General features: G+C 47.1%; 1 protein-coding gene across 1 annotated transcript; it reads right to left on the bottom strand.

The window, feature by feature from the left end:
* Positions 1 to 430: 430 nt before the first annotated feature.
* On the bottom strand, positions 431 to 13964 carry ATPAF2 (ATP synthase mitochondrial F1 complex assembly factor 2). Its single transcript, XM_028706368.2, has 8 exons — positions 13171 to 13964; positions 10167 to 10211; positions 9098 to 9243; positions 8180 to 8277; positions 5482 to 5562; positions 4371 to 4483; positions 2445 to 2560; positions 431 to 1633 (listed from the first exon to the last, which is right to left on the bottom strand). The coding sequence occupies exons 1-8, from the start codon at positions 13301 to 13303 to the stop codon at positions 1496 to 1498; spliced, it is 870 nt and encodes a 289-aa protein (XP_028562201.2). The 5' UTR covers positions 13304 to 13964; the 3' UTR covers positions 431 to 1495.
* Positions 13965 to 14014: the final 50 nt, after the last annotated feature.

The following is a 14014-nucleotide window of genomic DNA, read 5'->3' as shown; positions in this document are numbered from 1 at the left end:
TTTCACTTTAGCTGAACTTGGAGCAGCTGCAAAGCAAATGTTTGGGCCAGAGAGATCTGGCACTGAAACCAACTCCTTTTAAACAAACAAATGCACACACACACACACAAATCCATACTGCATGTAGAGGCACCAAACAGGAATATTTAATCAAATTGTAAAGGAGGGGAGAAGAATGCTTTTTTTCTCTGCTGGGTACACAAAGGGGTGAAAACAACCGCCATAGCAGGCTCTGGCTTTCTTGGAGACATAGAGGCCAACTATGAAACTATGGGAGGACATGCAATGGTTAGGGGGATATAGGGAGACTTAATTCTGGTTCTGGCCTAGGTTCCAGCCCTCTCCAACTGCAGATAACTTGCTGCTGCAGCAAGGGGGGGGGGGAGGGAGGGAGCAAAGAGGGCAGGACAGTGAAAATGCACCAGATTAGCATCATACCACTTTTGCTATAAAAGCAGCCGTGATTCGCCTGCTGAGAGGTCAAATAGGTGCCTATGCCCCTCCATGCTGTCCAAAGTACCCAGCAGCCGTTTCACATCTTTGCCCCTTGTGCAACGGAGGCTGCCAAGACCCCACTTACTTCCAAATGGGGGAGCACTGATGCCCACAGTGGAAGCCATTCTCGTTTGGAGAGAAGCAAAGGGATTGACTGCTCTCTCTTGATTTGCCAGGAGCCCCTGGTGAGGCACCACCTTGGGTAAGAGGTGAGGCTGCGCCACAACCGCCCACCACTGACTGGTCCAGATTCCAATCAAGCTGGGTGGTGGGCAGCATCAGCCCAGCCGAAATGAACATCCTGCAGCAGCTGTGCTTGAGAGGCTTGCCTGCCTGTGGAAAATGTGCATCCTGCTGGAAAAGAAACTGGGCTGCTGCTAGTGAGCCTGGGAATCAAGGGGAATAGGGGCCACAATGGTACAAAATAGCCGCAGCTGGACGGTGCCTGTCACTTTCAGGAATGAACAGATTTCCTCCTTGGAATTCACAGCTTGGGGTCATCTAAGGGTCCTGGCAGAAGGCCAGGACTCTCAGCCTGGAAGGGTTAGAGCAGTGTTTCCCAACCTTGGGCCTCCAGCTGTTTTTGGACTACAACTCCCATCATCCCTAGCTAGCAAGACCAGTGGTCAGGGATGATGGGAATTGTAGTTCAAAAACAGCTGGAGGCCCAAGGTTGGGAAACACTGGGTTAGAGGACAGGGTGTGTAGTATAAGGAAGGGAAGTCTGCTTGGATGTGCCAAGGGCTAGGTTCAGGATGAACAGAAGGAAACGGATGCCAGGCATTCCTGCCCCCTCGTTCAGGGAGAATAGCCACACCCAGTCAGTCTTAGGGCTGTCAGCATCACCGCTATCACCAGGTCAGCCTTGGATGAGTAGTGCGATTCCATCACCCCACCAACACCAGCTCCCTCTCTTCTCCACCTGCCACTCAGTCGGTCCTGGATGTTCTACAGGTCTGCCCAGGGCCACCGGCGCCCGTTCCTTGTCCGCCCCAGAGTCTCAGTCCTGCAGCAGCTTGTGCTTGACCGTGGAATTCTCTAAGCAAAGCTGAACAAAAAGGGCAGCAGCAGCCGTGCGGGCCCGAAGTTCGTACATGTCATAGTCGTGGGCCCACTCAATGTTCCCCCAGTGCTGGATCTGAAGGAAGATGAGAAGAATAATCAGACCTGAAAAAATCACTGAAAATAGATCACAACACCATAGCTGGGGACAAAACAGGGCTTAGATTTGCCACATGTTTCTCTTTTTCTTTTCTCTCTCTTGCTGTTTTTGTTTTTATTTAGATTAGTTTATTTTATCTTACTGTATTATGAAAAAGCTTTAATAAAATCTTATTATTATTTTTTTAAAAATAGATTTGCCATGCTCTTGAGCAAACCCAGAATACCTTGATTTATTATGTAACTGCTGCTGTTTTCAGCCTCTGGGATCTTTTTTTAAAAATTATTTTTATTCAGTTTCCAATATAAAGTTTTAAACATACATTTTCAATATTGTCCCAGATACATATTTTGGCTTCCTTCAGCTCATCCGCAAATCTTCCGTTTCCTAATCTTCTATCCGCAATTCTAAATTTAACATTGCCTTTTATTTTAAATAAACCTATTCCCTTGTTCCCTTTTTTACGACGTTTCTAATACTTATTTCTTCACAAAGCTTCCTGTAAACCATTTTCAGCCTCTGGGATCTATTGCTGTGCTCAGTTTTGTTGCAACACTGATTTTATTGGGGGGGGGGGCCTTTATTTCATTAGGTATTTATTTTTAGAAAAGTCACCTTAGCTGTTTTTGTTAAAAGGTGCGATACAGAACTGAATCCATCAGTGTCATAAACATTTTTTCAGAGCCACAGGCAGGTCTTATCTGGCAGGCAAGCGCATAATGGGAGCAGACGGTCCCTAAATTAACTTGGCCCCAAAGCCCCAGATCTCTGTCACAACGAGGTTTACCTGGTATTCTTCCTCTAGACGAGATAGCAGGACAGCTTGCTCAACTGTGAGGTGTTTGTCAAGCAGGCTCATCGAGAGAACCAGGGACTTCAGCTGGGTGATCATGTATTCTATGCCTAGCAGGAGGGGGAAATGCCCCAAACCAGAAAGAAAGAGGGAAGGAAGCCTGTCATTTTCTTGTGCAAATCAATCTCGGGCGACAAGAAGAGCAGTCAAGAAAAGGTGAGGAGACACCTAATGCCCCATTATTCCTGCGTAAGAAAATAGGACCTATTCGGCTGCAGCATTCAGATTTCTCTCTTTCCTTTACTGGAGACCACGTAGGAAAACAAAGGTGGCTCAAATGGACACAGCAGACATTTTGTTAACATGCTGTGCTACCTGAAAAAAGATATCGTACTTTTCCGTGTATAAGACGAGGGTTTTTTTATTAAAGTATTATGTTTAAAATTTGGGGTTAGTGCATAGGGGGGACGTGGGATTGGTTGCTGCCGCGAGTCGGAGTTTGTCCGCGGCTATTTTGGCGTGTTATTGGTGGCTGCGGCAAGGGCTGGTGTGGATTGGCTGTCACTGCGTCAATAGGGTGGTGTGTTTGGTGGCTTCTGCCGGCGTGGGGACAGACTCTACAACTCTAAAAAAACTCTATAATCTGGGCAATCTCCCCCCGTTTTCTTAATTTTGAGTCCCCAAAATTAGGGGACGTCTTATACAGGGGGGCATGTTATACACGGGAAAATACGGTATTTTTTTTCTGCTTCCCTTGTAATACAGTGGTACCTTGGGTTACATACGCTTCAGGTTACAGACTCCGCTAACTCAGAAATAGTACCTCGGGTTAAGAACTTTGCTTCAGGATGAGAACAGAAATCACACAGCGACGGCACGGCAGCAGCGGGAGGCCCCATTAGCTAAAGTGGTGCTTCAGGTTAAGAACAGTTTCAGGTTAAGAATGGACCTCCGGAACAAATTAAGTACGTAACCAGAAGTACCACTGTACCAGGATTAAAATTGAGGGCTGTAGATTCAGGACCAGACAAAAGAAAGTTAATCCACGGGACACATAATTTAATCTATGGAATTTGCCTCCACAAAACATGCTGAGGGCCACCGCTGCTTAAACACAGAGCTGTCTTTCCTATTGGGCTTACTGGCGCGCTGCGCCAGGGCGCTGGCCTCTCAGGGGTGCCCCAGTGAGTGGGGGAGCTGCGTGGCTTTGCCGGTGGCCTCCCCTTTCTCTGCACGCCCGCCAGCTGTGGCCCATCAACCATAGGGCTGGCGGAAGTGCAGCTTCCTTCCCAAGCCTCCGCGGGAGGAGAGTGATCCCTGCAGAAGGCTTGGGAAAAGGTCGACAACTCTGGGAAACTGGGGGGCAGGGGGGGGCGGCCACGCCGGAGGGATCTTTGCACCTAGGCACCGGATATGCTTAAGACGGCCCTGCTTAAACAGCTTCAAAATAACAATTATTTTGTTTTTTTAGATTCGTATCCCACATTTTTTACTGTTGTGCTCACATCAGATTGGACATGGAGAAGGAAGAGGCCTGTCCACAGCCATCTAAATGCAACTTCCATATTCAGAGGCAATCTGTCCCTGAATACTCATTGCTGGGGATAAGCAGGAGGGGGCTGTTGTCTCTACATCCAGCTTGTGGGCTTCTCAGAGGCCACTAATTGGCCACTGTGGGAAGCAGGATGCTGAACCATATCCTGCAGGGCTCTTCTTTAAAAAAAAATTAAGTCTCTCTCTCTTAAAAATGCAGAAAGGTCCCCCAGTGTGCCTCCCCCGCTTGATCTCACATGGTGGGAAAGCAACCAAAGAATTCTTAACCTCAAAATACATTTCTAGCTAAAGCAGAAAACCGGCAGATGCAGGGTATGGCATAGGACTGACAGCAGACACAGTCCCAGGACACAGCCCTCCTTTTACCTTGAAGGGCCCAGCTGTTATATGATGCCAGGTGGCTGACAAAGGTGTCCTTCGTTCTCTGCGGGATGCTGGGACCCATGATGCTTGTTGATGAGCCAATCACAACATCGTACCTGCAAGCAGAGCAGAGCTTAGATAGGCCACACTCTTGAGCAAACCCAGAACGTCTTCATTGAGAAAAGTATCTCTGGCTGTTTTTTTAGCCTCTGGGTTTCTGGTCAATTTTGTTGCAAGGCTGATTTTTATTTATTTATTTGGAGGGGGCTCTGTATTTCATTTATATACATATACATATACATATACATATATATATGAAGTCACCATAAATACATTTGTAAAAAGTTGAGATATATACAAAGGAATCCTGTCACATCCAAGAACCTCAAAAACATCCCTCCAAAGCCACATGCAGCCTATGCAAAGTCTCTGTGTTTATGTAGATTTTTTGTGAGCACTCAAGATTAGGTACTCATACAGGAAACATGGGGATGGGTAGAAATGAACCCTCTAAAAAAATAAGCCTGTTGCCATTGTAAGAGCAAATGCACCTTCAGTTTTTATCTAGGACACACGCCCAAAAAATACCGTATTTTTTGCTCTATAAGACTCACTTTTTCCCTCCTAAAAAGTAAGGGGAAATGTGTGTGCGTCTTATGGAGCGAATGCAGGCTGCGCAGCTATCCCAGAAGCCAGAACAGCAAGAGGGATTGCTGCTTTCACTGCGCAGAGATCCCTCTTGCTGTTCTGGCTTCTGAGATTCAGAATATTTTTTTTCTTGTTTTCCTCCTCCAAAAACTAGGTGTTTCTTGTGGTCTGGTGCGTCTTATAGAGCGAAAAATACGGTACCTATCTAGCTAACAGAAGTTTAGAAAGTGATAGTCCTTCAACATACCTTTGGAGGAGGCAGTTGGCAGTCAAGAGTGTTGAATTCCTTTCTCCTCTCCACCTGTCTTCCCTAGGAAGGCTCAAAAATGGGCCTAAGAAATCTAAATGGCTCCGCAACCAACACAGTTTAACTTTCGTGCCCTGAGCCACAAGCATCCTCTGGGGACAAGGGTGTGTCTGTGCATCATCAGCAATTCCCTGGCACTGACTTCTTGCTTGAACTTACCTTTTCTCTGCCCACTCAATTATGGGATCCCACTCATTCTTCTGCAGTTCCACCAAGGCAGGCGGCTCTTCCACCCGGTAGCTGAAATACCATGGAAGCAAAGCAAAGCAAAAAAAAGGACCATCAAGCACAACAGGATTAGGTTCCACACAGCTAAGATTGCACATGTGCCTAACACCTCCCAAAATTCAATCCTGCTTTTCCAATTCCTGACAAAAAAAGCGGTGAATCCCAATTTTATTACGCACACAAATGCCCTCTAAAATTTTCAAGTTGACTATGCTGTCCCAACTGTGGCATGGTACTGTTACTCATGGTCCTTCCTGAGTAAAAGCAAGTTCTCCAATAATTCCCTTCCCGCTGCCAGCCAAGCCAAGGTGATGGTGGGTAGCAACATCGTGGGGCTCGGCTGATGAAGAGAAACCATCCTGCCCAGCCCAGCTTTGTGATGGATAAGATAGTTACTATCTGCTCTTCAGACTGATCATTGGAAGGACAGACAGTACAATTTTCCACCTCATGATGGGGAGAAAAGTATCCATCCCGCTTCTCTGCTGCTCTACATGGCTCAGCTGAGTAAAAATAATAATTTATTATTTCTACGCCGCCCATCCGGCTTCCAACAGGAGGTTAAAAATACATTAAAACATCAGTCATTAAAAACTTCCCTAAACAGGGCTGCCTTCAGATGTCTTCTAAATGTCAGATACTGTATTTTTCGCACGATTGGACGCACCGGACCATAGGATGCACCTAGTTTTTTGGGGGGGAAATAAAGGAAAAAATTTTCCCCTTTATTTCCCCCCCAAAAGCAGGTCAGGAAAACCGAACCAGGTCGAGGAACAGCGGGATAGTGGCGCTGCGCCTCCCTGCTGTCCCCCGAGCTTGTGGGGCTGGCTGATGTCTGCCTGGCGCGCGGGGCGCTCTGCTTCAGGGCGCCCTACCCGCCGGGCGGCAGGCTGCTATCCGCAGTGTGGGGAGCCCTGTGGGGAACTCCTGCAAGGCTCCCCATGCTGCGGATGTCTGCCCGGCGAGAGGGGCGCTCTGCCAGGCATACATCCGCAGCGTGGGGAGCCCTGCAGCAGTTCCCCACAGGGCTCCCCACGCTGCGGATAAGCCTGCTGCCTGGCGGGTGGGGCGCCCTGAAGCAGAGCGCCCCTCGCGCCAGGCAGACATCCGCAGCGTGGGGAGCCCTGCGGGGCTCTCCCAGGGCTAGCGAGATCTTGCCGGCACCCAGAAGCTTGGGGCGCGCTGAGCTCCGCACGCCCCAAGCTTCGGGATTAGCGCGGCGCTTCGCTAGCCCTGGGAGAGCCCCGCGACATCGCAGGGCTCTCCCAGGGCTAGCGAGACCTTGCCGGCACCCAGAAGCTTGGGGCGCGCTGAGCTCCGCACGCCCCAAGCTTCGGGATTAATGCAGCGCTCCGCTAGCCGTGGGAGAGCTGGGTCTCCCACGGCTAGCGGATAGCTTCCTGAAGCCTGGAGAGCGAGAGGGGTCGGTGCGCACCGACCCCTCTCACTCTCCAGGCTTCAGCGAAAGCCTGCATTCGCTCCATAGGACGCACACACATTTTCCCTTGCTTTTTAGGAGAGAAAAAGTGCGTCCTATGGTGCGAAAAATACGGTAGTATATTTCCTTGACATCTGATGGGAGGGCGTTCCACAGGGCAGACGCCACTACCGAGAAGGCCCTCTGTCTGCTTCCCTTTAACCTTACTTCTTGCAGTGAGGGAACTGCCAGAAGGCCCTCAAAGATGGACCTCAGTGTCCGGGTTGGACGATGGGGGTGGAGGCGCTCCTTCAGGTATACTGGACCAAGGCCATTTAGGGCTTTAAAGGTCAGCACCAACACTTTGAATTGTGCTTGGAAACGTACTAGGAGCAAATGCAGATCTCTATTATGTGTTATGTGGTCCCAGCGGCCACTCCCAGTCACCAGTCTAGTTGCCGCATTTTGGATTAGTTGCAGTTTCCGAATCACCTTCAAAGGTAGCCCCATGTAGAGTGCATTGCAGTAGTCCAAGTGGGAGATAACTGAGGAGAGCACACACCCTCTGGTGTGCTTGCACACTTGCGCATGTGAACATGCCACCACTTGGGTGATCACGTCTGGGATGTAATGGGGTGATGAGGCCCCATGGACCTAAAATGGTCAGCCAATCTTGTGTTAAGGAGATTATAACAATGAGGTAAAGGTAAAGGGACCCCTGACCATTAAGTCCAGTCATGGACGACTCTGGGGTTGCGGCGCTCATCTCGCTTTATTGGCCGAGGGAGCTGGCGTACAGCTTCCGGGTCAGCATGACTAAGCCGCTTCTGGCGAACCAGAGCAGAGCACGGAAACGCCGTTTACCTTCCCGCTGGAGCGGTTCCTATTTATCTACTTGCACTTTAACATGCTTTCGAACTGCTAGGTGGGCAGGAGCAGGGACTGAGCAACGGGAGCTCACCCTGTCGCAGGGATTCGAACCACCGACCTTCTGATCAGCAAGTCCTAGGCTCTGTGGTTTAAACCACAGCGCCAATGAGGATTTATCTGCACTAGGAGAGGTACTTCAGTTTCTACTTCAATGTGGCAGTGGATTTTTCATTCATACCCACTACACAGTGACTGCAGAAACACTGGTTTTCTCATTCCCTGATCAGATAATTTTTTAAGATCCAGCTTTTAAGGGAGCCCCTTCCCAGAATGCATTTCTACCAAACTGTGTCCGTCTCCAAGAATTTCACAGCTGCCTTGATGAGCTGATCTTTGCTTCGCTGCGACGGGTTGTCCAAAGCTGTGTTGCACAAGGTTGTCTGAAAGGCAAGAAAGAAGCTACAGAAATTGAGAGCTAGACTAGCAGAGTGACACAGCTGAAGCAATGAACAATGAGCAATTCCCCATTTAAGTCTCCCCACAAGCTTTGAAGTTGTAAAACAGCTTGTATCAATACAGTCATATTCCCTGTACAGAAGTCCTTGCAACGGCCGCCTTCTCCAACCTGTTGCCTTTCTGTTTTGGACCACAATTCCCATTAGCTCCAACCAGCACAACAATTTTGGTAGAGGCTGATGAACGCTATACAGTGGTACCTTGGTTTACAAACTTAATCTGTTCCGGAAGTCCGTTCTTAAACCAAGGCGCGCTTTCCCTAATGAGGCCTCTCGCTTGCCAGTGCCCTTCCACCATTCAGATTCCGTTGTTAGACCGAGGCAAATTTCGCAAACCGGGACACTACTTCTGGTCTTGCGGAGTTTGTAAACTGAATAGTTCGTAAACAGAGCTGTTCTTAAACCGAGGTACCACTGCAGTTCAAAATATCTGGAGGGCACCAGGTTGCAAAAGGTGAAACACAGAAAAATAGCACAATGTGGAGCTGGATGGGCCATCTATCCCGACATGCCACTTTGTAGGGTCTTAAAAAACACAAAGCAGAACATCCAGACATAGTTGAGTGGAGTACTCAAAACTGTATCTCCCACCTGCAATCTGATTTATACAGTTCAGTCAAACATTAGCCTGCATTAGCTACCAGGTGCACATCCTGCTCTGCCTAACAACTCAAAGAGAACAGATTGGCTGCAATCTCAACCCTCCATTTGCTTGTTCACATGCCCTACCCTCTCCTTCACACACCAGGTGCATTGTGTAGAACTTGATGGTGTCCTGCTGAGAGTCCCATTCGGTCGCCACAGCCAGAGCCAGAGTCTCGCTTGGCACCGTGAAGAGCTTGGCCTGGGGGGTTTTCAGTTTTCGGTGGTCCAAGTTGATTTCAAAGCCACCTGAAGAAGAAAGGTTAAGAAAAACCCACTAAGCCTGCAGCTTTTGAGATTCTTCTGGACACTATCTTCACACTGTCCAGTCACTCTTTGCAGTTTGAAGGACCAGTGTCTTGTGGTGGGTTTCATTTATTTGAGAAGTTGAGAGTCTCACAGTGACGAATTCTGCATCCAATATTAAATTCTTGAATGGTGCCGTGATGGAAGTTCTTACTCCAGTGTTTCTCAAACTTGGGTCCCCAGCTGTTGTTGGACTACCACTCCCATCATCCCAGACAACTGGTCTTGCTAGCTAGGGATGATGGGAGTTGTAGTCCAACAAGTTGGGGACCCAAGTTTGAGAAACACTGTCCTACTCATACCCTATCGCTGAAAACCAGTAAATAGCTTTCTTAACAATAACTAAACACTTCATTTATTGATTTAATTTCCCCCACCCTTCAATTTCAGCAAACAATACCAAGGTGGTCCAAAACAAACATAAGAAAAACAAAATGTTTCAATAAAAGAAGGTCAAGCAGTGACAGCAAAATTATATGAATGGTCAGAGAAATACCAGTGTAAACATGTGTGCTTTCAACTGCAGCGAAAACATCCTGACATTGGAGCCACATATGAAGGTATCAAAGTTTTCTACAGCCACCTCACAAACAGAACTCTCTTCCACCAAAGATTTGCCAAAGCCTGAGTAAAACTTTTCCTGAATGTGTTGCAATATCCCTCTTCTAGGTGCATTAGAATCCTTTGCAACACACAGGAGCCAGCGTGGAAGGTGTGGCTCTACCTGTTCCACTACAAAGCTCACCTTGGCAAAGTCTCTGCCTTTCACCTTAACATAACCTTGAGCTGGGATGGAGAAGAAGTCCAGATGAGCCTGTTCCAAACATCTGCATGACAGACAAACTACAGTACACAGAGGTGCTCACCTTCACCTTGGGAGATGCTGACATTCTGGTAGAACCTTTTCCTTTCTGCAAGAAAAATACATATCTATGTTTAAGAAATAAATAAAATATGTACATATCCAATGTTCACAATCCAGATAAATGTAGATATGTCTAGATCCATTGAAATCAATAAGGCCCAGGGGTAGTAATGTTTCTGAATACCAGTTGCTTGAGAACATAGGAAGAAAGAGTGCTCTTGGGATCAGATCATGCTTGAGGGTTTCCCATGGGCATCTGGTTGGCCACTGTGAGAACAGGATGCTGGGCTAGATGGGCTGTTGGCCTGATCCAGCACATTCTTCTTATGTTTTTTCTTTACATTGTATTGGTTTCTTTCCCCACTCCTGCAATTACTGAATCTAGATCAAGGGAAGTAATAGTGCCACTGTATTCTGCTCTGGTCAGACCTCACCTGGAGTACTGTGTCCAGTTCTGGGCACCACAGTTCAAGAAGGACACTGACAAACTGGAACGTGTCCAGAGGAGGGCAACCAAAATGGTCAAAGGCCTGGAAACGATGCCTTATGAGGAACGGCTAAGGGAGCTGGGCATGTTTAGCCTGGAGAAGAGGAGGTTAAGGGGTGATATGATAGCCATGTTCAAATATATAAAAGGATGTCATATAGAGGAGGGAGAAAGGTTGTTTTCTGCTGCTCCAGAGAAGCGGACACGGAGCAATGGATCCAAACTACAAGAAAGAAGATTCCACCTAAACATTAGGAAGAACTTCCTGACAGTAAGAGCTGTTCGACAGTGGAATTTGCTGCCAAGGAGTGTGGTGGAGTCTCCTTCTTTGGAGGTCTTTAAGCAGAGGCTTGACAACCATATGTCAGGAGTGCTCTGATGGTGTTTCCTGCTTGGCAGGGGGTTGGACTCGATGGCCCTTGTGGTCTATTCCAACTCTATGATTCTATGATTCTAATCAATATGAATCTTTCTGTTCAAAGATACACAACAGTCAGCGCTCTGGAATGCTTGACCCTCCCACCATGGTTTTCAACTATCTATGATGATCTTTACACAGTTAGGTTTTTCTTCTTTTCATCCATTGCTTAACTGCTAGCAATCTAATTTTTAATATGCATTTATATGTGCCAGTATATGTTTTGCAGAGGCAGTGAAGTACCACAGATAAAAGAAAAGGGGAGTGCAGGTAGCTCAAGAACCACCAATTTTAAATGTATCTCTTAGAAAACATCCTTTGGGATAAGATACTGTAATAAATGGTCAATGTATTTTACATACAGTACATGGTGTAGCTCACTGTCTAAAATGTAAGCGAGTGGAGCCAAGCACCCCAGAGGAGCTGCCACTCTTTCCATTGACTTTCTGCCTATCAGCTGCCAACCAACATCATTTTAATGACTTTGTCCAGCCCATTTTCTCAGTGAATTACATCTCCCAGAATGCACTGCCTGCAGATGTTAGATGCCATCAGATTGAAAGAGAGCTCCCTCTAGCTGCAAAAGAAAAAAAAGAACTTCTGCATCTCAAACCACTGATAGTAAGCTGCTGTTAATTGTTTGTAGAAAGCACATGCTGAGTTCTAAAGTCTTCTAAAGACATCATTTGTTATCAAGGAGGGTACATTTAAGCCTTCACGAAACAGAGAAACCAAACTTATAAGTAGCATGGCTCTGTCTTGAAGATCAATACAGCAGGATAATTGTCATCAGTGCGAAGGGAGATCAAAAAACCATCCAGGTCCTAAGACTTTATCAACTCTTAAGATTCTGTGAAAGGCTTAAAACCAGATCAGATCACACACTCGGCTTTATCACAACAGATACATCTATCAATGGATATGTGTAGAATGTGTGGTGCCAGAATGAAATCTGCAGGTTCTAAGGCAACATGGTGAATGGTAGCAGTTAAAACAGCAACAATGAGGGAAGCCTATTATCTTTATTATCTATTTTATGACCAACTTGTGGGCATCCTAGAGGCATTCTGTTTGCTACTGTGAGAAAATGACACCTGAAAACTATAACATACACTTTTTTCAGGGGGTGGGGGTGGAGAAAGATTTAAAGCTGGGGTAGCTAAATCCCCGTCTGAGGTTCTGTTGCAGCCTGCCCCCCCACAAAATTTTTCTTCGGGTGAAAATAAATTGCCGTCCAGTCACTCTTCCCTGTGTGGACTCTGCTGGGAAAAATGACCTGGCAGGATAGCAGAGTAGCAACAACGGTCCTGCTTCCGTGTGAGAATAGGGATAAATCACATCCAGAGACAGTTCGTTCTTATCTCTAGTAGCTTTATTTACAGAGTAATAAATCCATCAGACTCCATCGGAAACTTCGGCCATTTCTCTGTGCTTTCCAAAAGCACTCTCACAGCAGCTTCTAAACTGAGCTGCTTCTCTGTCCATTGCAGAGACAGATCTGAAGAGCGTCAGAACAACATCCTGTGACACACTTCTCTGCATCGAGCTCCTCCCAGCTCCTCCCAGATCCAGATACAGGACACCAGTGAGTTTTAACCCTGTCAGTTCCAAACTCCACAATTTTCTCCCCCACCAATCTTCAGTAGCAGTGATAAGAAAAAAGAATTAAAATAGGCATGGCACATAAAGTAGACTTCTGCATGGGTTAGCAGTTTGTTTGCACGCAGCCTCTTCTGGCCACCCCTACTTCTGGCATACAGGTCTGAGGGAACTGACCAAGGAGACCATGTAGCCCTTGGCCCAAAAACATTACCTGTTCCTAATTTAAGAAAGGCTATAGCTCCGAGGTAGAACACATGCCATACTTTAGATGCAAAATCTCATTCCATTTTGAATTCCCAGCAACTCCAGATAAAATTAAGAAAGACCCAACTGAAATACTTTATTGTTAGCAGCTGCCAGGCACCATAAATGGCACTGAGCTACATGTAACAATGCGCTGCCTCAATGCTGCGTTTCCTGCATTCCAATCCTAGCTATCAAAAAGTATGAATCCCAACCACATCAAACGCAGGATCAGCCTGCAACCTTAATTCTTACCTGCCTGCGGTGTGTAGGGTCGTCTTGACTCCACTTGCAATAACACTGGACCACGAACGAAGACAGATGGCCAGAGACGTCCGGCCACAAGGGAGTGTCTTGATGACAGGCGCTGTAAACCACCCCACCACATTCTGGTATTTGGTAAATTTAATAAATAATAATAATAATAATAATTTGGGGCAATGAGGTCAAAGAAAGGGACCAAGTAACTATGAGCGATTCTTCAGAAGTAGCTCCGCCTTTCCTTATGTGTTATGGATACAGGTATCATCATAAAAAGCTGACCTAAGTTTATAAACGTATATTTTAAGGACACAGCAAACTAGAGCTAGGCTCTCTAAACATGGGAAGAGGCCTGGAGGGTATTGTGGGGGGGTTGTTTTTAAAAGGGAGAGGATAAAAGGAGGTCTCGGCAGCAGGCTGCGCTAGGGGAAATTTATGTCGTGGGACCCAAGGACAGCCCCTAATGTAGACCCTCTCTTGGCTCCAAAGGAATTATAGTGAGATTTCCCTAGGCAGTACAAATGAGAAGCCTCCGAAGCCAACTCAATAAAGGTTAAAATAACAATAATTTAAAAAACCCTCTTCCTTTCCACCCTCAAAATCTTCCTTTTTTTTGCTCGCCCGCCCACTTCCTTATTCACCCACGCTCATGGGCGCCGCCATCTTTCTATGTCAGGGGGGAGCGCGGGGGAGGAGCTACCAGACGCGGCCAATCAGCATCACAAACGCGTTTTGTCCCCTGCGCCGCGCCATCTCCCCGCGACGCGGCGGAGCGAGCGAGGAGCGACTGAGGGAGTGGAAAGAGAAAAGCCCGGCGGCGTCTTGCCTTCCTTAAAAA

Source organism: Podarcis muralis, chromosome 14, assembly GCF_964188315.1.
Source record: "Podarcis muralis chromosome 14, rPodMur119.hap1.1, whole genome shotgun sequence".
Taxonomy (NCBI): Eukaryota; Metazoa; Chordata; class Lepidosauria; order Squamata; family Lacertidae; genus Podarcis; species Podarcis muralis.
The sequence above is the reverse complement of the archived record's forward strand: the minus strand, read 5'-3'. Positions and strand labels throughout refer to the sequence as shown.

Coding starts and splice junctions, on each gene's coding strand:
- ATPAF2 (XM_028706368.2), bottom strand. CDS start 13,303: ATGTGGTGGGGTGGTTTACAGCGCCTGTCATCAAGACACTCCCTTGTG. Junction 10,212..13,170: donor ACCCTACACACCGCAGGCAG/GTAAGAATTAAG, acceptor TTTTTCTTGCAG/AAAGGAAAAGGTTCTACCAG. Junction 8,278..9,097: donor AGTTCTACACAATGCACCTG/GTGTGTGAAGGA, acceptor CTTGCCTTTCAG/ACAACCTTGTGCAACACAGC.